The sequence below is a fragment of the Saccoglossus kowalevskii genome, chromosome 8 (genome assembly GCF_978046115.1).
Source record: "Saccoglossus kowalevskii chromosome 8, keSacKowa6.1, whole genome shotgun sequence".
In the NCBI taxonomy this organism is placed as follows: Eukaryota; Metazoa; Hemichordata; class Enteropneusta; family Harrimaniidae; genus Saccoglossus; species Saccoglossus kowalevskii.
The window spans coordinates 15,041,185-15,063,682 of NC_140648.1; the positions used below are offsets into that span (position 1 = coordinate 15,041,185).

Sequence of the window (22,498 nt, forward strand, 5' to 3'; positions counted from 1 at the left end):
TACAAAATAGATGTAAACAAAACACATAGATTTGTCAGGCTTTCTGCCTTTTACATTTAGAGGGCGGATTTAGAAGCCCCCCCCCTATTTTTAACAACCAACAAGGCTTCGCGCCCTTGCTGCGAACTCGGCCTTCAGTCAACTTATCAGCCCTCACTATTCCAGAATCCTAGATTCTTAGAAAAGCAGCCAGTATGGAAGGGTCTAATTGAGAGTTGCCCACATCCACAGGTTATCACAAATAAATAAAGCTACACACGCAAGTTGACGTAATTGAAGTATGCTTTCATACAGCGCGTTTTAGATAAAATGTGGTGAAAGAAAACCCATTGGGTAACAACTCAGACTACTACGGTAGGTACCAACAACCATAAGATCTGAATCTATTCCATCAACACTGATAGCCTAATTGATGGCATGAGACCAACACAGTCCCTCTTGTCATTATATGCACTTCATATTAAATAAAATATGTCACACAGTAGTCGAAGATTATAAATAATAATACAACTGCATTTGCTCTATTAGAAGCACATGTAAACTAACAGTTGTATGCATTGTCTTTTGGATCAGTAAAAATATAACTTATTTTGATTAAAAAATTTGACTATACATGTAGTCACGTTTACATAAGCACATGCACTACAAATAGAGCAATTACGAGATAATTTCAAGAAGTGCAACTTTATACATTGCTAAGAGAGAAAAGTCTACATACAACAGACTAAGAGAGACTAGACTAGTTTCAAGTTTAACATAACTTTTATTTACGAAAAATGAGAATGTTCCGGACCCAGTATTAAAGAGGAATGTAACCAAAAAATCACAATACAGAGTAAACTTTGAGTATAGTGGTGCAAGATGTCTACAGTAACATAAAACACAGTTGCTGGCAAGTTTTGTTACTTGTAGTAATGAAAGTAGATTCTATATTCTATAGAACCTTTGATAGGATTTCTTTCAACATTTTTATAGAATTGTTATAGAATATTTCTCATAGAAGTTTTATAGGGTTTTCGGTTGTTGTACTATAGAATTTCATTAGACAATTATATGAAACATACTTTAGAACTGTATAATTTACTGTTCATATTTGTCACATGTGGTCGTGTAATTTTCCCATGATTCAAAGCTTGTAGATACAAAATGGCTGCCACTTCCAAAACATTTCATTATGCATCTATAGCTACAAGGTGATGTTACCCCTACGATAAATGTAGAACTAAAGACAAATGTCTAGAATAGTAATGACTGTGACAATATATTTTGCCATATGGGTCCTTCTTGTATCTTTTACTTTATGCGTAAGCCAGCTACTGCAGACTCCAATGACTGAAAAGAAATTACACATGCATTAATACATCTTCTGGAAACAAGAAAACTAAAACATGCTGTCCTATAATGGATGACTTCAACACAGATAACATTCATTTATGAATAAAGTGTTACCATGAGTCTCACAATACCAACCCTGGTACAACCAATCATTAAGTTATTCCCAAGATTGGAACATACATGCTGCAAGCAAATTTCAGATTAGTGATTTTAGTAGCCTGATGAATCGTGCGAGTTGCGCCCTCCGCGGTGCTCCAAACCCAACACATGCCTGACAGAACGATGTAGTTTTCAATTTCCCCGACGATTTTTTGTCGATACCAATCAAAATCAAACAATCATCAAACCATTAACAACAGAGTTTATTTGTTTGTTGATGTAATGTGTGATAAGGTGCTGGCAAATCATCTTGTTCAAAACGGTCTGTGATTTTTGCCGACAATGCAAACACGGCTTTGATTGACAGTGTTACCATAACCACCAAAATGAATATTCATTGACATTCATTGCAGTATTGATCTTGCCGACGAGACATACACTTTTTGGTCAGGCGTTAGTCAGGTCTGATGCCGTTTGGCCGGCAAGAGTCTACTCACGCATACACGTTAGGCTATGATTTTAATGGTTATTAAATAAACTGATAAGCATTTTATTCGTTTATATATGCATGATATTGTTAGTAATCTGGGCGCTAAGTCGAACAAGTAAGGTAAATAGCACAGGTTTACAGGTCCTTGAAAATCAAGCATTGATACCGAACACCAAATTTACAAGCAGCAATGTACTCATTACATACAAGCTGCATGCCAAATTTCAATTGGAATAGATTCTTTAAAAGCATTTTATGGCATTTTTTGGATATAATTCATTATAGTGCAAAAAGTCACGTGGCGTGCTATACTTTTTATTTGTGATTTTTTGTAGAAAATTATATCAGTGATGCCACAACAATAAAATTACTGTGCTGAGGCCCTTTAAATATGATAAAAAGAGCAATTCCGTTTTTTTTTTTTAAATCCAGCATAGTCACTGAACCACATGACCAATTGCTAAAAAATTTGAATGTACTCGTTACATACATGATACGTACCAAATTTCAGAGTATTTAGTGGTTCTGAAGAAAAAGATTTAAAAGCATTTAATGCCATTTATTGTAATATTATTTATGGTGCAAAAATGTGATGTGCTATAATACTTTTTATTTGTGACATTGGAAGATGCTACAAAACAAATCTCACAGCGCTGAAACCATCGGAAGTGTGTTAAATGGGACCACTTCCGGTTTTGCTTTAAACCACATGGCCGCCAAACCACATGAAAAATTAAAATTCTGAAAAGTGGGGAACACTGGTCAACATTAGTCCCTATTAGTATAGAAAGTTTGAGATCAATTTGTTCAGCAGTTCTATAAAACAAAGCTGATGAAAAAAAAAAAAAAAACGAAGAGGAAAATTCATCCCCTAAATAGTAAACATTGGAAATTTTATCACAAATTTCTGAAGTAAATGGATAGTGTCTCGGTCTGCCTGTTGTTGATGCACACACATTTATTGTAATTATCAGAATGTTTCATAGAAATAACTCTCACCTTTATGTCCCATATGACCAGTTTCCCATCAACCCCGGAAGTGGAGAACTTGGCGGCACTAGCTTTATTACCACCATAAAGGGACAGCTGACTGTAATAACACAATGGGAAAACAAAATTAGCGATATGAAAAACTGGGTTATTTGTCAGGTAATTGTTTTAAATTGGCCAATGGGTGAATTTCCATGGTTATGTGTCATAATGCGGTTATGGTTGAAAAGATCAAAGTACTGTCAAGAAAATGACTACAAATTAAGCTACACTGGAACTCCTGCATTCCTGACAGCTGTGGCACAAATTAGTTATATCAAAATTAGGTAAATTTTACACAAATTGCTCAATATTGATCACTAGCCTTGAAAGGAAATGTATGTAAATCATGATCACCCAATGCTTACATAAACCACTCTCCCTACAATCTTGTGGTTTGCATGTCATTACCATCATGTGATTTGACTAGTGTATATCAAATGTAACATCAAGAAAATCTGGATCCAGTAGATTCCTGCCAATACCAGGTAATCAGGATCTTCCAAACAGCATTACAAACTTTAACCAAATTACAAATTAAATCAAATGCAAAGCCAGCAAAACTTTATTTTTCTGTACAGCTTATAGGTTTTTCTTCTGAACAGTCACTTTACTAGGATGGTTAGGAAGTGCTATTGTTAAAAGATGTGAACGAGCAGCTTCTGAGAACCTACACTGGTCTCAAAACTATGACGTAATTGTCATCGGAGGGCGCTATTTTTCTCCATTATTCATTGCGTTTGGTGTTGCTCAAGACGATCGTGAACTTTTTGAAATTGTGCTTTATTTTTACATCAAACTACAATCTCAACTGAACTGTGACTAGGAGTGATATTGTATTCTACAGATGAGCATTCTTTTGCAATCTTGAAGATGATTTACTCGAGAAAAACGGTGTTTTGTTGACAGTCTCTTTGTCTCGATCTCTAACAGTCTTTCAGCCCGTAAAATAAACCCCTCGCTCAGTTTAGAAACAATTTTACCGGTAAAAACATTGCTGTCTGCAAACCTTTACAATATTCCTTTGTCCCTTTTCGCTATTTTTGTGTGTTTTTATAGTCACTTTATGGCGAAGTTTTGCATGTTTTCCTCGTCTATGGAGGTGGTCGCCATGTTGCTTTATTGCATGGTTTTCAGTGGAAGTAATCATACGAAAGATTTTTGATTGTTGTGCTTTCATATCCCTCCATTCGCTCTATTTGACGACTGATACAAATCCCGTTCAGCTGTATCGGTGCTACGAGTTATTTTTAGTTTTGTTTGAATATTTTTTGTTATGACTTTGCTTTGTGACAATTTTATGATCGATTTACCGGTAGTTCAGCATGTTCGCACTGCTCTTTGATTCAGTCGAGACAGGGGCGAGACAGGGTAAAATATTCGGATTGATTTTGTGTGTGCGAATTTTTTGGGGAGATTCACTAATGTAGTATTCTATTAACTATTAATAATTTCAGAATGCCATACAAGACAGCAAGATTTTCTCTGGAAAAATATTTATATACAAAGCATGTTTATTTCCGCGTTTGACACTGCTCTTCGATGAAAGGTCAAAGTGCCATGTATTGCAATGCTTTGTGGGAAAAAATGACGCAACTCTCGCACTGTTTTATGAATTATCTTGCGTTTTTCGTCGCCCGTGTTATACTAATGACTTCATAGCTCGTTAACACCTCTTTTGTTTCAATGTTTATGGAGACAAGGGTAGTTACAATAGAAAGACGCTGCACTTGCTAACCGTTCCAGTAGAGTGATTATGTTCTGAATTAAGGTAGCGAGACTATTATTTGTGTTGAAAATTACGATTTTCACATTTATTTATTAATTGATGAAATGCACTATAAACTTTCATGTGATAAAGTCAACATAACATAGAATGTCATGTAAGTTGGTTAAAATGTAGATTTTCTGAAGGGAAGCAAGGCAGCCTCAGTAGTGTTTTCCAAAATCAACAACACAGGTTTAATCTGTGTGCCTATAAGTTTCAAGACAAAGCAATGTTAGGATGTGTTATCAGTAGCTATCTGACACACAATGAGTGTTTCCAAACATTTGAGTGGTTTGTCTCTGCCCCTGTTTGTTTCACAGATTAGTCATTTGCATATGAATGTTTCAGACACAAGGTCACACAGCCACTGAAAAAAATCATTGATTTTGGTGTTTTCATATGCCGAATTTATCCAATTATAGCTATCTCATTCCTTTATATTTTTGATTTCCAATAGCCTTACACATTTGGATGTCCCTACACATGTTAAAGCAGACCTTGATGGGAAAACTAATTGATTGTGCCGATAAACAAGCTTGAAAATCTTTGCTGTTACTTCATGGACGATTTCTAGGAGTTTATGTTTTTCAAAATACAAGGTCTTTAACAAAAAATAACGTATACTTATTGTCGTCGGATTAACACCAAATTTTCACAGCTTTAAGGTGACAGTGAGAGGAACTTGAATGTGTCCAGACAAACTATTTCATCGATTATTTACCAACGAGTTGTGGTTTGAGTTGGGGGCAATGCGACTAAAACAGTAATTGAAATTCAGCACACTGTTTTTTAAAACGCGTTGCTTGCATAAAACTGACCAGACACATTAAATTTACCAGACTATTGAACAACTAGAAAAAGTGAAAAAAATACTTCTTATCGCCAGCATAAATGAGTAATTATTTTTTTTACAGAAAAAGTAATTTTTCACCTTTGATTAAGTAGCGGGTCATAGAATGCAGATACGGGCATGGCAAACACACCTTAGTAAAGCTTGAAGTCTGGCGATTCTAAAAATATATACTTTCCTGGGTCTATTTGTAGCCATTTGGTCGCAATTAGAAGATGAAAACAAGTATGCAAATAATAGTTCCGCTACCTTAAGGTAGCGAGACTATTATTTGTGTTGAAAATTACGATTTTCACATTTATTTATTAATTGATGAAATGCACTATAAACTTTCATGTAATAAAGTCAACATAACATAGAATGTCATGTAAGTTGGTTAAAATGTAGATTTTCTGAAGGGAAGCAAGGCAGCCTCAGTAGTGTTTTCCAAAATCAATAACACAGGTTTAATCTGTGTGTCTATAAGTTTCAAAGATAAACTCAAGACAAAGCAATGTTAGGATGTGTTATCAGTAGCTATCTGACACACAATGAGTGTTTCCTAACATTTGAGTGGTTTGTCTCGCCACTGTTTGTTTCACAGATTAGTCATTTGCATATGTGTCAGACAAGGTCACACAGCCACTGAAAAAAAATCATTGATTTTGGTGTTTTCATATGCCGAATTAATCCATTTATAGCTATCCCATTACTTTATTTTTTTGGTTTCCAATAGCCTTACACATTTGGATGTCCCTACACATGTTAAAGCAGACCTTGATGGGAAAACAAATTGATTGTGCCGATAAACAAGCTTGAAAATCTTTGCTGTTACTTCATGGACGTTTTCTAGGAGTTTATGTTTTTCAAAATACAAGGTCTTTAACAAACAATAACGTATACTTATTGTCGTCGGATTAACACCAAATTTTCACAGCTTTAAGGTGACAGTGAGAGGAACTTGAATGTGTCCAGACAAACTATTTCATCGATTATTTACCAACGAGTTGTGGTTTGAGTTGGGGGCAATGCGACTAAAACAGTAATTGAAATTCAGCACACTATTTTTTAAAATGCATTGCTTGCATAAAACTGACCAGACACATTCAATTTACCAGACTATTGAACAACTAGGAAAAGTGAAAAAAATACTTCTTATCGCCAGCATAAATGAGTAATTATTTTTTTTACAGAAAAAGTAATTTTTCACCTTTGATTAAGTAACGGGTCATAGTATGCAGATACAGGCATGGCAAATACACCTTTGCAAAGCTTGAAGTCTGGCGATTCTAAAAATATATACTTTCCTGGGTCTATTTGTAGTCATTTGGTCACAATTAGAAGATGAAAACAAGTAAGCAAATAATAGTCCCGCTACCTTAATGGGATGCCTTGTTTACTCATTTTCCACAGAAAACTTTTAACATCAAAATTATGTATTATATAGATTAGTTTTGTTGAGCAAGCATTGAAGCAATGAAGCATGGCAGTATTTTAGATTGACCAGATGCTTCACAGAGTCACAAAATCTATCTGGATCCAAAGTGGGTATGAACACCTCATTTTTTTGTAATCTCATTTCTGATCCAATTTATTTTATATGTTAAAGCCAATATGATTTTAATTGAGTAAGCATATTAACTTCATATAATATGTATAAAATAACTGACATTCATCAGGGAAAAGATTCTTGAATTCTTCAACATGTTAAATTATAAGATGTAACTTTTACCACAACTTTATCAACTCAACAAGTCACTAAAATTACGTCCGATGACATTATGTCATAAAATGTTTCTGCAATAAGCCATATCACAATTTCAATTATAATGCAGGTCAGATTGCACAAGCTGATATACACTGTGTTTAGTGGAGCGGTGTTCAATTCGGTCAAAACTATCCCATAATTCACAATGATTTAGAATTTCAATATAGTCTATTGGTTGGATGTTAACTTACTTTAAATCTACATATCCAAAATAGCAACATTTTAACAGTCTGTGATTCACAGTTACCTTAACATCACAGAGAACATTTTATTAAAAACCCAAATCCTATTACTCTGTTACAATTTCACTCACGTGATGGTGTTCTGGTGTACAGTTGTTTGTTCTTCATTAGCTTCAGTGGTAGCTCTCTTATCCAAAGTTTGAAACATTCTCATAGCACTGAAAATAAGACAATAGGAATGGAATCAATTCAGATTTACATAATAATAGAAAAAAATTACATAAATATAGTAAAAAGAAACATCCAATAATATTCATACCTGACATTTCCTTTTTGCTGCTGACCAGCTTTAACATCTAGCTTGGATGAAAATGATAGACGACCTTGATCATCATGTGAGAACAGTGAGGGACTACAGTCATAACCCTATAAGATATAAGATGATTAATAATCATACATTTCTGGGTTGCAATTCAGCAAGGGAAGCAACTATACACAACTACATCACACCATGCTCTCCTAGAAAAAAAATGCAAGAGGGAGCACTGCAATTCAGTGGTGCCACCAAGTGGGGGAGATAGGGTTCTCCCTACCAGGGTATGGAGTTTTTGATAATTCTAAGTTAAAATGGAGCATTCTATGGCTTCCTTGGGGTCTAAATTACTATCAGACAGGTCACAGTTGAAGACTGTGGCCACATGTGATCCCTGGTCAATCAGAATTTTATGGTTGCCAGAGGATCTGCTACCCAGGGTAATCGGGAGCATGGCCATGGCATACGGGCGCTGCATCCCTGTTCCCTTGTTCAAAAAAATCCCTGCTGCTAAAAGAACTTTGATTATATAATGATGGTTACTAACTCACCACAACTACCAGACTGTTGTTAGTAACCCACAGACAGTCCATGAAAGGCAAGAACTCAGTCTTCACTGACACTACGGCCATGCCCTGAGCAGCTGAGGCTACATGTACCGAACTGTCGTGGCTCACCCAGGCCAGTTTGTCACCAGATTCAGTAAAACTAACTCCATGTACCCAGCCACCTGTAAAAGAAACACAATCACATACATAGAATGCTTGCATGAAATGTGTGTTCACTAACATGCTTAGAAGTCACAATTTATATATTCCGGGTCACATTCGGCAAAGCGCCCACCCCTTCAAAATGCAACTAATTTAAAACTTGGTTTTTGATAATTGCGTAATGAATCTTGGTAATTGTTTTTATATGATACAGCGTGGATATCGACCGGTGTGAATATGTTGTGAATGCGTAGACCACGGTAACCATGCGTAAACTACGCTTTGACAATGACCTGTTAATACAAGTAAAATGCGGCAAATATTTCATGCCATATTCAGTTTATCTCTTAATCAAAGAAAGCTTAGAAAGAACTCCCGTGTGCTGAGAGTATTGGAGACACATTCAAAATTAATTCAAAATTATTTGAACTTGAGATGTTGATGGAAACGCAGAAAACTAATTATGCAAATTAGGTAACTAATATGAACAGATTTAAGTGTAAGGTCTGCACAATGTTTCATTGAAATGTGATTAGAACCAAAATAATATTAATTATTATGCTAATTAGAGAATTAATATGAACAGATTTTAACCCAAAATTAAGCAGACTGTCTATTGTCCTAGAGCACTTATGTACCAAGTTTTATTCAAATGTGATGATCAATACTTGAGATATCAGTATTAATTAATTATATTAATTAGGTGATTAAGAAGCATAAATATTTACCAAAAACTAATATGGTGTATAGTCCTAGATTCATTGAAATGTGATGGGTACTCTTTAAAAGTTTCATTGAAATCCAATGAGTGGCTTTTAGACATCAGTGCAACAGCCATAGAACAGCAAAAAATTAACTAATTATGCAAATTAGGTAATTAATAGGCACAATTATTTATCCCAAAATTAATCAGGTCTCTGCAGTCCTAGAATATCTATGTAACAAGTCTCAATGAAATGTGATGATTAATACTTGAGATATCAGGTGAAAAGCTGAAAATTAACTAATTATGCTAATAAGGTGATTAATATGCACAAATATTTGCCCAAAAACTAATTCGGTCTCTGCACAGTCCTCAAGTAACTATGTACCAAGTTTCATTGAAACATGATCATTACTACTTGAAATATCAAAAGCTGAAAATTAATTAATTATGCAAATTAGGTAATTAATATGTACTGATATTACCCTAAAAACTATCAGGTCTGTGCAGGGTCATATGACATCTATGTCCCAAGTTTTATTGACATGTTATGATTAGTACTTGAGATATTAGTGGAAAAGCCGAAAATTGATTAATCATTATGTAAATTAGGTAATTAATAATATTAACAGATTTTTACCCAAAAATAATCAAATCTGCGCATTAGTTCAAAGCATCCATGTGCCAAGTTTCATTGAAATCCAATGAGTTGTTCTTAAAAAATCAGTGAAACGGTCATAGAACAGCTTAAAATTAGTTAATTATCATGCAAATTAGGTAATTAATATTCATAGATTTTTAGCCAAAACTAGTCAAATCTGCGTATTGGTTCAGAGCATCCATGTGCCAAGTTTCATCAAAGTCCAATGAGTGGTTTTTCAAATATCAGTGGAACAGTCATGGAACAGCTAAAAATCAGCTAATTACCATGCAAATTAGGTAATTAATATTCATAGATTTTTACCAAAACCCAATCAACTCTGCGCATCATCCCAGAGCATCTATGTACCAAGTTTCACGAAAATTTGATTAGTGGTTCTTGAGATAACGGTGGAACAAAAAAAGTGACATACATACATACATACATACATACATACATACATACATACATACATACATACATACATACATACAGACAGGGTAACTGCAAAGACTCCCTTTTGTGCTTCGCACACGGGAGTCAAAAATGGCTAGTTACCAGTTTTTTGGAAAAACCATATCCTTTATTCGCTGGAATAAATTCAAACAGATCATACTTCGACATCGATATTTCACTACACATTGTGTTACTAAAAAGTCTTTGGGAATTTCCAAAGAATTGCGTCGGTACAACACAGCATTCTGATTGGTTAATAACAGACTTGACCCATTAGGTCAATGGATGGTGTTGCAGGTCAAATCATGCAAATGCATCATGGTGGAGATTTGGCGTACGATCCAACACATTCGTCAGTGGAGATAATGATGAGAATTTTGACTTCGACTGTGTTCTAACAGGCTCTAATATTTTTAATTTTGTAAAGTCTGGTGGTGCGCAATTAACATTGTAATAAAATGTGCATATTTTTTGTGATCATTTCTGTCTCTCACATGATGTATCAAAAGTTTCATTGGCACTCTTTTCCGAGGGCGGTGCTCAGATAAGCGCCCACCCCTAAAAAATTGTGATTTTCTGAGTCGAGGCCCCAGGCCTGTAACACAGTCGAGTACGGTAATATGCAAGCTTAGTTTCATCACATTATATTGCATGGCAGTAATTCACATAACACCATATTGTACTACACGACACTACTTTACTTAACGTTATACTATATTATATTATATTACACATTATAATATGATCAGTGTGAATCTAGCCATCTGATTGGCTGAAGCCGGGTTTATATCTGGCAATATATGACTTGGGCCCTGTTGAATAATTAATAAAACAAAAACTGGAATAAACTGGATTGCAATATGATAAATATTGTTGTCTGCAAGTCACTAGCGTCGTTTTCAGAACATAGTAATTATGTCAGGGCAAAGATTCCCAGAATTTTCTGAAGAAATGGTAAAACTTGGCAGCAAAAAAAATGAAGTGAATAATAACGCCTTTACAAAATGGGGTGTGAAATTACTCAAATGTAAGTGTGATAAAAGTCAAAATTGAAAAAAATAACAGATCGTAACTATAGTTCGTACCGGTGAACACCTCCATTTTCGTTGTTTTTAAACAATGCGTTGAACGTTTGACCCCATGATGACCCAATTTCCGTACTAAAATTATGTTTTTTTTGTATAGTGTGGTATTCTGAACGGAAAATCGATACCAGCCTTCGAAATGGTGGAAGTACAAAAGCTGGCAAATGTATTGAAGCATTTTTATGCCGAGGTCAGGGCTAGAGACGGGAAAGAATACAGCATAAGAAGCTACGCTGGGATTTGAGCAGCAATCCATCGCCACATAACCAATGTTCCATTCAATCGCCCCATTAACATTATCAAAGATCGGGAATTCCAAACTACCAATAATGTATTTATAGGGAGAGTAAAAAGTTTGAAGCGGGAGGGGAAAGATAAAATCCAACACAAAACGGTTATCAGTGCGGGAGACATGAGTAAGATGTTTACCAGCGGGACACTGTCCAACCGTGACCCGGTGTCCCTTTTACGTTTGGTGTGGTTTTATGTAGAGTTTTTCTTTTGCCGAAGGGGGCAGGAGGGTCTTTGAGATTTACACAAAGAGATTTTTGTTTTTAAGAAAGATGACAGGGGGCGAATTATATCACTTTGCCTATATTTATACATAAATTATACAAGTAAACTTCACCCAAGCTATAATGCTTTTTTCCAGCGGCCTATTAGTAACTTTACAGGTAGGGAAACAACTTGATATACAAACGCTCCTTTGGGTCACAATACTTTGGGGGAAATGATGAAAAAAATATCAGCGGCCGCAGAGTTGAGCATGCTGTACACTAACCACTGTGTGAGAGCAACCACTATAAAATCATAGAACGACGCTGGAATACCAACACGGATAATCATGAATTTAAGTGGCCATCGGAATATCAGTATCAGGAGTTACTGTCCCGACAGTTCTAGCGAACAAAAACGTCAAAAATATCTCCACAAGTGAAACGGTATGCTCAAGCTCAGTCGCCACAGAAAACCTGTTCAAAAACTGCAATTTCGGAAGCTCTGTATATGTGTATACTAGCAATTATATTTCTCCAAAACTAAACTAAAATCCTCAAAAATGACAACTTGAAAAAATTCAAATTTACCACTCTTAATATTTGTTAATGTATTAATTAATCCACAATATTTATAATGTCGCTTCTGTTTTATATTTGTATAAACATTTTCTATTTATTGACGATGCATTTTAAGTAGTGAACTTGAACATTTGCAATTTTATAATAATCTATTTTATCATTTTATCTTGGAATTACATGCCTGTGCGAATTTCTATTGAAAGAGTGTATGACGAGGCCCCAGAACGTGGTTATTCATCCCTCCCCGCACTTTGTTTCGGAAAAATGCTGTATTTCCATTAAATATTCAACGTTGTCATATTATAATGAGGTTATAAACGGTACGCTCGGGAATTTGCATATTTAAAATTAGCATATTTAAGTTAAATAATCGCATCGCTACGCTCGGTGATTATTTTACGCCAAATATGCTAATTTTCCCCTGAGAGGTCTTATATCCGCTATCAAATACTCTCGCATACAGTTTATAACCTCTAAATATTTCATTTTAATTCACTATACTTCCATTACCCTACATTATTACACTAAACCACACAACATATTACATTACATTAGAATATACACCATTACATTATAGCACATCACCAAACACAACAATGCATTAGAATATACACCACACTGTTAATACACCACACATGTAAATTACACCACAGAACATTACACATTATTCTATCATTCCCAAAAATATGATTAATCTGTTAACTTGGATTCCAACAGTCATACAAATTACTAAAGTACATAATGAATTCCTACCTCCTCCACCGTTTTCAAACATCATATAACCAAATGGCATTTTACTACCCCATGGTGTAGAGGAGGGTTTGGGTTCCACTTCCTTGATGTAAGCGGAGAAAACCCTATAAACAAAATGAACACATGATATTAACATACTGTCTGGTGAAAGTCTTCATGGATAGCGAATGTGAATGGTATAACCTGGTGTCAGCAGGCAATGATTTAAACCAAAATCATGCGCGATAAAATCATACACATGAACAAAACAATTCTCAGACCACATCATACAGTGGTTGTTGTGTCATGGTCGATATGGGTCCAATGCAACGAGAACAACACGAGTAAAATACATGGTTTGTGTGCTTAAAATTTAAAAGCAGATTGGGAAATTTACGTGGCTCTTTAAATCTAAGTCACATATTACCTTGCTTTGAAATCAGTGGAGCCACAGGCAAGCAGAATGTTGTTAGGATGCCAGTCCAGACAAGTCACGGTAGATCGAATCGGTTTCTTAATATGCTTACTAACCCACCTGAAATTAAAATAACAAAAGATGAGGCATCCTTAAACACATCACAACAATTGAATCATTTTGTTCTGCCTTGTTACATGTATATTGTGTTCTAAATTAGATATGACAATCTCCTGCCTTGAAGTAAACAAAATGTTTATATTATTCTTCTTGCTCACTTAATTATGCAAACTGAGTGTTCAATTTAAGCGTCCCCTAAGCGTCTGCACTCAGACAGTATGTGGTCGCATCAACCTCTGCTGTGTGTCGGACGATACTCCCGCTGTACTGTCTTTGTGCATACTTTGCAGTATCCTCATAATAACCTCATACTATCACAGGTTCCAGTCCATTCATATATATGTGTGTAGTACCGACTAAAGGCCATTGAGAGTCTAGGTTTAGTTATTGTGACTTAGTGCATGTATTTGCTTTATTCTGTATTTATTTATTCATTATGCGGGTCAACAGGCCAACCCGCATGCAGATCAGATCAGATCTGAAATGTCTAAGTCATCCCTTGGCTATCATCTATGTGCACTGAGAACGGGCACATCACACAGAACAGACAGACAGACACATTTACCTCCCCTTGACTGAATGAAATAATTTCATTTTCACTAGTTCTGTGAGTAGCTTATACAAAACATGTGTACTACTAATTCTGTACCTAGAATTAGGATAGACAACAATCACAAAACATAAATAGACAACATAGTCCAATCACATTCATCACTAATTCAGTCACCACACATAACCAGGTGTACCCTTTCAAACATAAGATGCTTGAAATTAAATAAATTAAAAAGACAGAAAAATAAATTAAAACTTTTAAATACAAATTAACATGTGAAACTGTTGCTGGAGAGAACGCTTCATATAACTGAAGATCAAAGTTCTATCTGCAGAAAAGAGGAAAGGCAAAACAATGGATGAAAAAGGTAGAGACATTTTGCATCTGTTACACAATGTATATGATAACTTACCAATCATTCTCCACCTCAAAATAGCAGACAGAGATAAGACGAGCCCCACTTGAAACAGCAAACTTGTTTTCTATAAGAAGATGTGAATCAATCAACATAAATGTCAGAGAAGTAATTTGTAATTAGTAACATGGCAATTTGTAGAAATGTTACAGCTAATGAGAGAAGAGCTTACAAACAAGTTAGTTATCTCTCTACTGATAGTGACAGCCAATGAGAGAAGAACTTACAATCAAGTGAAATATTTCTTACCTGTTGGTGACCATTTGACACAAGTAGCAGCGCGGTTGATACGTAGAATAACTAAGGTAGGTTTCCATTCATTGCCTTGTAGTACCCACACATACGCGTTACGATCCTGTCAGAAGTAGAGATAAAGTCAGATGCAAAAAAAACCCCGATTTTTCCAGATAGCATACGAGGAGAGGGGAGCGGGTAGATGGGAGAGGTGCGCAAACTTTTTGAGGGTAAAATTTAATAATGCTAAACTTTTTTTAAAAACTGAAAGAAATTTGAGATTTTACTACCTCTAAATAACTTTATGTTTAATGTAATCAACAAGCCATGCATGGCACAGTCAATGTTAGTTATTAAATTTAAGATATATAGTTTTGTTTATAGTATAAATATAGTTTGAACATCAACATGTCTGAGATATGGATCCAAAAGCTGATGTTTGATTATGGTGATTTTTTAACATTAAAATGATTGACATTCAGTCATCATGTATCTGATCATCAACTATTAAAGTACATGTATCCATGGAACTATAAACCCCAGGAAGAACAACCACTTCGTTTCCTTTGAACTATGATAGTTGCCGCGATGTCGAATGTTTATTTTGACTGTTTATTTTGTCGCATTAAAAAATAAGCCGATTTACGCAAATGAACGTTTATCTCCGACTATCGGTCATTTTCGGAGTCAATCGGACGACTCCGGGAGATCACGTGACCGAGTTGTTCCGGTTATAGCATAAAAAAACAATGGCGCCAAGAGAAAAACACTGATAAATGATCGACATTCAACGGGAAAAAAAAACACATTGCCACTTCTGGCGATCGAAGGGAAACACGGAATTAGTCGGGATATCTCAACAACAAACAGCTCACCAAACCCCATGTTTCGCAAACTTTCGCAACCTTATTTTTTCGAGGGTTGAAAAAAACAAGAAGTAATCTAAAAACGACATTAAAAATTATGAAAACTCGCTAAAACTCCGACCCGTTGCATGATTTCCGGTACACTGAAGGTCACCCTGCAGACCGACTTGTTTGCGCATGCGTAGTGAACGAAATATTTTACTGCGCAGATATGAAATTTTTTTTTCAAGTTTTCCGTTTCCAGCAAAGCGGTTGAAACGGGCGTATCGGCGGCAACTAACATGGAGTATGACTAATGTTGTGGAAACAAAAGCGAAAGCACTGTAAGATAAACTAAGACAAAGGTTTTTTTAATCCTCTTAGTTTCGTTGTTCTTCCTGGGGTTTATAGTTCCATGATGTATCTATGCATATTGAGAGATATTGCTCTGAAACAGCATTAATTAAAACCAAATAGCCACCGGTCAGCCATTTTGAATCAGATCGTCAAACCAATACATCTGTATATCTATGATGTATAATGAATATATAAAATTTGAACATAATCAGTCAAAGCATGTCAGAGATATGGCACTAGAACCGTATTCGATAAAACAAAATGTATACCAGTCAGCCATTTTGAATCTGATCTGAAAAACAAAATGACGTACATCAAGGTTCCATAATGTCCAATGTATGTATCCAGTTTGAACAAAGTCCCTGTTTTTTAAAAGTGTTCGAAGGAGGACTAATAAAGATGGGAAAATATGAAAAACTCTCAACTATATTTCAGATTTTAGCAGAAGCCCCCTCCCCTTGCAAGCATTTGGAAAGCAGCAATTCTATAAATAATTTAATTATTTGGCCTTGTCTAAATGTCATATACATGTGCTGATGGTATCATAGTACATGTACACAAAACCATAGAAGAATCGACAGACTTACATCAAAGTGTGGCGGGGCGAGAAGATTATTAAGAAGATATAGAAAGAAATATATTAAGATATATTAAGAAGATATAGTAAAAGCATTTTTCACTACAATTTAATTTCACTACTTTGCTATTTTAAACATATTTCCTGAGCTTTAAACTTATGAATTTGAGGAGTTATTTAGAAATTTAACAAGTTCACATGGATTTAATTCAGTGAAATTCACTTAGCAGGCAAATCAGTGAAATAAAAATCTATGTATGTATTCTCCTGTGTTTATCTTTATTTCTTTTTACATACTTAAATGATGAGAATAGAGATATATACTGAGTTGGGTTTTATTTTTACTTATCATATGAATAACCCTACAACATCACATCTGCTAAAATCAAACCAAGTGAAGAATTCTTCCTCTACAGTACATATATATCATACATAAAGTTTTTAAAATTCAGAGACAAAGTATAACTTACAGTTCCACATGTGACAATGGTGTTGCTCTTAGGTGCCCAGTCAATACCAGTTACACGCTGGGTATGCTGAAAGAACAATGATATTATTCAATACATACAGATAGGTTCACTAAGAATATCTGAATCATAAACTTAAATCAATATTCAATGATAACATCCAAAACTACAAAAGGATTTGTAATCAAGATTTGGGTTAAATCTATACAAAATATTAAACTGAATTATTGGTCTTCCACTAGGTTTATATTGTAACTGACAGAGCCCTCTAACGGAATCGAACATGAAACCGACTGTTTCATAAATTATCTGGATCTCTAAACAACAAGTCATTGAAAATGACACAGTCCCCGTTAAGTTCTCTTTGTGCTCGTCATATTAAAGCGAACGGGTTGTCGTGAGCGTGTCTTTGAAACTTGAGTTCCAAGTGGCGTATACAACAGATTGTTTATTTACATCAAAACACGTATTTTGTGTCATAGTAATATGGCCAAAATAAAAACAGCCGTTATTCAGCCATCTTTGATCTGATTATGAAACACACTGATATGTATGATGTATGTGCCAAATACGAATGAAAATGGTACATAAATTGTGGAAATATAGTAGTAAGGCCAAAAAGTCAGATGGCTGTCAATCGACCATCCTTGACCAGATTTTGAAACAAATTGTCATGGACATGCATCCTAACATGTATAAAGTACATGTATGTGCCAAATTTGAATGAAACCTGACAGAGCATGTCCAAGATACCGCATAAAAAAACAAAAACAAGATGCCTGCCAGTCGACCATCTTTGATCTAATTGCGAAATAAATCGTCATGGACATGTATCCTAACATGTCTAATCTATGTACTAAATTTGAATGAAAACTGACAAAGCATGTCCAAAATACAACATTTTCAAAAAACAAGATGGCTGCCAGTCGGCCATTTTGAATCGAATCGCTAAACCACATGCATGTGCATATGTCCCACATAAAGTACTAGGCACATGCGAAGAATGAACGGAATCGGTCCAAGGGATTCTGAGATATGACTCCGGACAGACACACGGACACACAGACGGACGGAGACCGAATTATAAGTCCCCGTTTTCGGACTTCGTCCGAACGGGAACTAATTAACAAATTAAAGTTACATGGCTGATACTACAGTGCTTAGCATGTCTATAGCAACATACATCATAGTTTTTTTTTGTTTTGTTTTTTTGTGCCAGGCGACATTGAAGACACTACTGTCTCACCTGACTTTTTTGTCTCACTAAGGTGTTAATTGCAAGTGCATGTGTGTAAACCACTCTCCAAAACTTAATAGCGTGTGTTTGGAAAGCAGTACAGACTCCAGAGATCCACCTCAGAATCTTCCTGAAGAGAGATGAATACATTAACCACATGGAAAAAAAACATGCAAAAAAATCTCAGTGAAAAGTCCTGCCTACCTCACGTAATACTTGATTACATTCCCATTTAGATCCAACTTTATTGTAAATATGCACCTCATGGTTGTTAGGTGATATCGCTAACTCTGCAGGAAAAACAAAACAAAACACACAGTTAAACATTTATATATGTAGAAGGAAGTAAATTCAACCTTATTTCACAACTCCATTTTTATTGCCATTTCAACTTTGTAAAGCACTCTGAGATGCAGTGTTGTGCGCTATATAAATAATAATAATAATAATACTGTTAATGCATTAACTCCAGAACTAAATGTACATTCATTCAAGTAGTTTTCCAAATCCAATCATTTGCTAAAACTAAATTCTATATTTACAATGATTGTTTCTTATTTGATTTGCGTTGTGGCTTCAAGGTGCAAGGTTCCTTGTTGTAGCTCTATCAGGAAGAAGCAGTAAGGTGTGCATTTTTTGTTATAATCAATTGCAATAATAATTAATTGATTAATTATCACCAATTTAATTTGGTATAGTGAATATTACTATTAACATGTGAATGAAATTAATGTGGACTACTGAGACATTGAAAGGGGGAAAATGCAACATCTAAATTATCACAACTACATTTTTTGTTATAAGCAGTTAATCAATCCTATTGCGAATTTACAGTTATTCCAACCAGGCTTGCACAGAGCATGCATTGACTAGGTTAGATACAGACTAGGGTTCAATTATTATTATTAATAATTCTATCGATACATATATGTGTATATTATTTTAGTATTTCTTAATTTAATACATGTTTTGATATGCCCTATGTGTTGTATTAGCAGTGCATTTTCAATAAAAGCGACATTTCTAGGAAAACGCAAAATTACATATCCACTTCCTCCTTCTCCTTCTCTTTGACGAATCGAACAAAAAACATGTTTTGAACTTACGGGTTCTGTTGCCGTTGAAAGCATGGCAACTTATAGGTTCCAATCCAAAACTGTGTACTTCAGGCATTTTTAGCTACTGAATCCTTAAAATAGGATGAAATAAGAGTATTTAAGAAGAGTTATAAATCCGCAACAACGCATCAAAACACCACGATGACATGATGGCTGCAGGAAGTCATAGGGGCGTAAATAGCGAGAAACGACCAAAATTTTCCTGGCCACAAAATAACAATATAAAGCAAACTATAGAGAGCGATCAACTGCAAAATATGGATATATACAATGGTTATTCGCTTACTTTTTCAATGATCGTGGACCTCTGGCGAATTGTTTGGGTTAAATTCAAATATTCAAACAGTTTTATGGAGATTCACGGACTCTGGTCAGTCTACGCGAATCGAAAAATGGCGATGACCTGAGTTAGGTCAGTGACGTAATTTCCCTTTAAAGGTTAGAGGTCAAACTGATCACCTGATACCTGAACTGATACGAATTATTTGTTGGTTTAAGTTGTGTACGTTGTTTTTTATATCTGCCGAATTGCCTCAACAATGAGCAAAATGTCACCGATGGTGGGTATCAAGTGGCTGGCAGAGAAATTATCCTCAGGTGCCACGAAGAATTTCCGGGTTTTGGATTCATCGTGGCATTTGCCGAATACAAACAGAATTGCAGCACAGGAATATCCGAAGAAACACATCAGAGGTGCTTTGTTTTTCGACATCGACGTATGCTCAGACACAACATCGAAATACGTCCACATGTTGCCAAGTGCCGAGCTATTCGCGAATTATGTCGGCAATTTGGGAATCAATAACGACACACATGTGGTGGTCTATGACAACAACGATAATTTCGGGCTATTCTCCGCCCCCCGCGTCTGGTGGATGTTTCGACACTTTGGACATCCACACGTTTCTATTTTAGACGGCGGGCTTCCAAAGTGGATAAATGAGGGCCATCCGGTGACAGACGAAATACCAACGGTAGAGCCGGCGAAATTCGTCGCAACTGCAAATTCAACCGAAGTGGTCAGTTTTGAGGAAATGGTTCAGAATGTCACAGACGGTGGTTTCCAGGTAATGGACGCACGGGCAGCAGGCAGATTTGACGGTGTTGACCCAGAACCAAGACCAGGTAAGTCATATACTAAATTGTTATACTGATCTTTGGGAGTCCAAATATCTTGGAAAGTATATTATTTTTTATTTATTTATTTATTTTTTAACACTTACTCACTCCCCGGAGGGAGTGGTAATGGTTACAGATAATAGTAAAAGTATACAGTATTAATACCCTAATAAGGAAGTAATAAAAATAAACTAATCTACAAAAAACAGAATATTAATAGAAAAAACCCACAATAAAACAACTCCTTCTAAAAGGATTTGTTGTATAATTTCAAAGCACTTGTTGATATACTGTGCTACCTGTCTATCATCATTTAACAATGCAGTGAACTGTTCTTCAGGAGGCAGGTTGTGAAAAGAGTCAATCACATCAGCAGCTGTGTCAAACAGAACACTGCGCCTGTCACTGTATTTGGGACACTCCACCATAAAATAATAATCTATTTTACCCGAACTGCACCCTGGAATTTTGTGTGTCGCGCCCTCTACATGTGATGCATGATTTTAATTTTAATTAATTCGGAAAAACGAAAATAAGTCTTGAATGCACAAAGCTGTTTGCTGAATTAAATTTAAAAAAGGCAAACAAAAGACAGACGATTTAAAGGGTGGTCGTCGACGGTCATCGCACCTCATATTGATGTGTACAACGCGTATAAAATACATTGTATGTTTACATGGAAATCGAACACGCGCTGTGCGACGACTGTGTATAGTGTACACTGTGATTGATGGGATTTCAGGTAAAAATTATGAATCACGCTGCATTGCCGTTAGTGTCACTTTCCAGATCTCTAAAAGAGGAGTGGAATGTTTATTACCTGATGAAAATCGGAGCCTAACCATTGTTTGGAAAGAACATTTCAAAGTTTCAATCACTAGTAGTCACCATTATTTTGAATAACAATTCACATTCAATTTGATAAGCATCAATAATGATAGACAGTATTATTAATCAATGATTGATTGATAGTTCGCGGGCAAAAGTAAACAAAAAAAATACTTTTGAAAAAGTAATCCTTCTAATTATTTTGTTTGTTTCTTTTAGATATAAAACCTGGCCACATCCCTAAATCTATCAGCTTCCCATTTCCACTCATCCTTGATGGAGACACCCGGGAAGTGAAAAGCCTGGAAGACATTAGGAAGATCTTCGATGAGAAGAACATAAGTTTGGATAAGCCGTTAACTGCATCATGCGGCTCTGGAGTCTCTGCTTGCTGCCTAATATTAGCAGCCAATCTGTGCGGAAAAGATGACGTGCGTCTGTTTGACGGCGCATGGGTTGAGTACTATCTGAGGGCAGACCCCAAGGATATTCATGTGAAGGGGCAGGTTTAGACAATTAATAAATCAATCAATACTCATCTAAATATATGAAGCGTTCTTCGAAGCACGATTGTTGCATCTATACCAGTAACAAATTCTGCATGTGTTTGACAACACGACTTAAGCTTAGACATCTCTGAAAACTGAAAGATAGTAGTGGAGCTGTTAAAAAACATTTGTAATTTTCCCGTGATGCATGTTTTTTTTACACCTGTGTAAGTAATAAATATATAGAAGTACAGCGGGCACCTGAACATGTCACTTACCTCTGAAAAGTTGTGAACATGAAAATGATAACCTTAGCTTGTTTTTTTTTTCAATAACCCCCGAAAGAAAAATAATAATTTTAGCAATAATTGTATACACCAGAGGGCTGAATCGTTTCAATTATACACCAAACCCCCTTGCCAATTAGGTTCGGGGCTTTTCATCCAACCCAATGCATTTCTGATTGGGTAATGGGGATTGAGTGGAATACCCCTCCCCACCCATTTCTTT

General features: G+C 35.6%; 2 protein-coding genes across 3 annotated transcripts; one reads left to right on the top strand and one right to left on the bottom strand.

Annotated features, from left to right (window-relative positions):
* Nucleotides 1–743: 743 nt before the first annotated feature.
* On the bottom strand, nucleotides 744–19,956 carry LOC100377385 (actin-related protein 2/3 complex subunit 1A-A-like). Of its 2 annotated transcripts, XM_085502238.1 has the most exons (14): nucleotides 19,840–19,956; nucleotides 19,542–19,624; nucleotides 18,640–18,725; nucleotides 17,202–17,267; nucleotides 14,968–15,073; nucleotides 14,716–14,785; nucleotides 13,643–13,750; nucleotides 13,237–13,340; nucleotides 8,365–8,543; nucleotides 7,820–7,926; nucleotides 7,632–7,718; nucleotides 2,924–3,014; nucleotides 2,426–2,449; nucleotides 1,282–1,332 (listed from the first exon to the last, which is right to left on the bottom strand). In XM_085502238.1, the coding sequence occupies exons 2-13, from the start codon at nucleotides 19,606–19,608 to the stop codon at nucleotides 2,441–2,443; spliced, it is 1,080 nt and encodes a 359-aa protein (XP_085358364.1). In that variant the 5' UTR covers nucleotides 19,609–19,624; nucleotides 19,840–19,956; the 3' UTR covers nucleotides 1,282–1,332; nucleotides 2,426–2,440. The 2 variants fall into 2 exon arrangements, with proteins under 2 accessions (XP_085358363.1, XP_085358364.1); XM_085502237.1 differs by lacking the exon at nucleotides 2,426–2,449 and having other exon boundaries at nucleotides 744–1,332.
* A 61-nt stretch (nucleotides 19,957–20,017) lies between these two features.
* LOC100377238 (3-mercaptopyruvate sulfurtransferase-like) lies at nucleotides 20,018–22,246 on the top strand. Its single transcript, XM_002737812.4, has 2 exons — nucleotides 20,018–20,678; nucleotides 21,720–22,246. The coding sequence occupies exons 1-2, from the start codon at nucleotides 20,093–20,095 to the stop codon at nucleotides 22,010–22,012; spliced, it is 879 nt and encodes a 292-aa protein (XP_002737858.1). The 5' UTR covers nucleotides 20,018–20,092; the 3' UTR covers nucleotides 22,013–22,246.
* The last annotated feature ends 252 nt before the right edge of the window (nucleotides 22,247–22,498 follow it).

What these genes read in the sequence shown, in the direction of transcription:
- LOC100377385 (XM_085502237.1), bottom strand. Translation starts at nt 19,608, where the DNA reads ATGCCTGAAGTACACAGTTTTGGATTGGAACCTATAAGTTGCCATGCT. An exon ending in CCATTGTCACATGTGGAACT is followed by an intron (nt 15,074 to 17,201) that starts GTAAGTTATACT and finishes TACTTCTGACAG; the next exon opens with GATCGTAACGCGTATGTGTG. An exon ending in TTTGAGGTGGAGAATGATTG is followed by an intron (nt 13,751 to 14,715) that starts GTAAGTTATCAT and finishes TTTTAATTTCAG; the next exon opens with GTGGGTTAGTAAGCATATTA.
- LOC100377238 (XM_002737812.4), top strand. Translation starts at nt 20,093, where the DNA reads ATGAGCAAAATGTCACCGATGGTGGGTATCAAGTGGCTGGCAGAGAAA. An exon ending in TGACCCAGAACCAAGACCAG is followed by an intron (nt 20,679 to 21,719) that starts GTAAGTCATATA and finishes TGTTTCTTTTAG; the next exon opens with ATATAAAACCTGGCCACATC.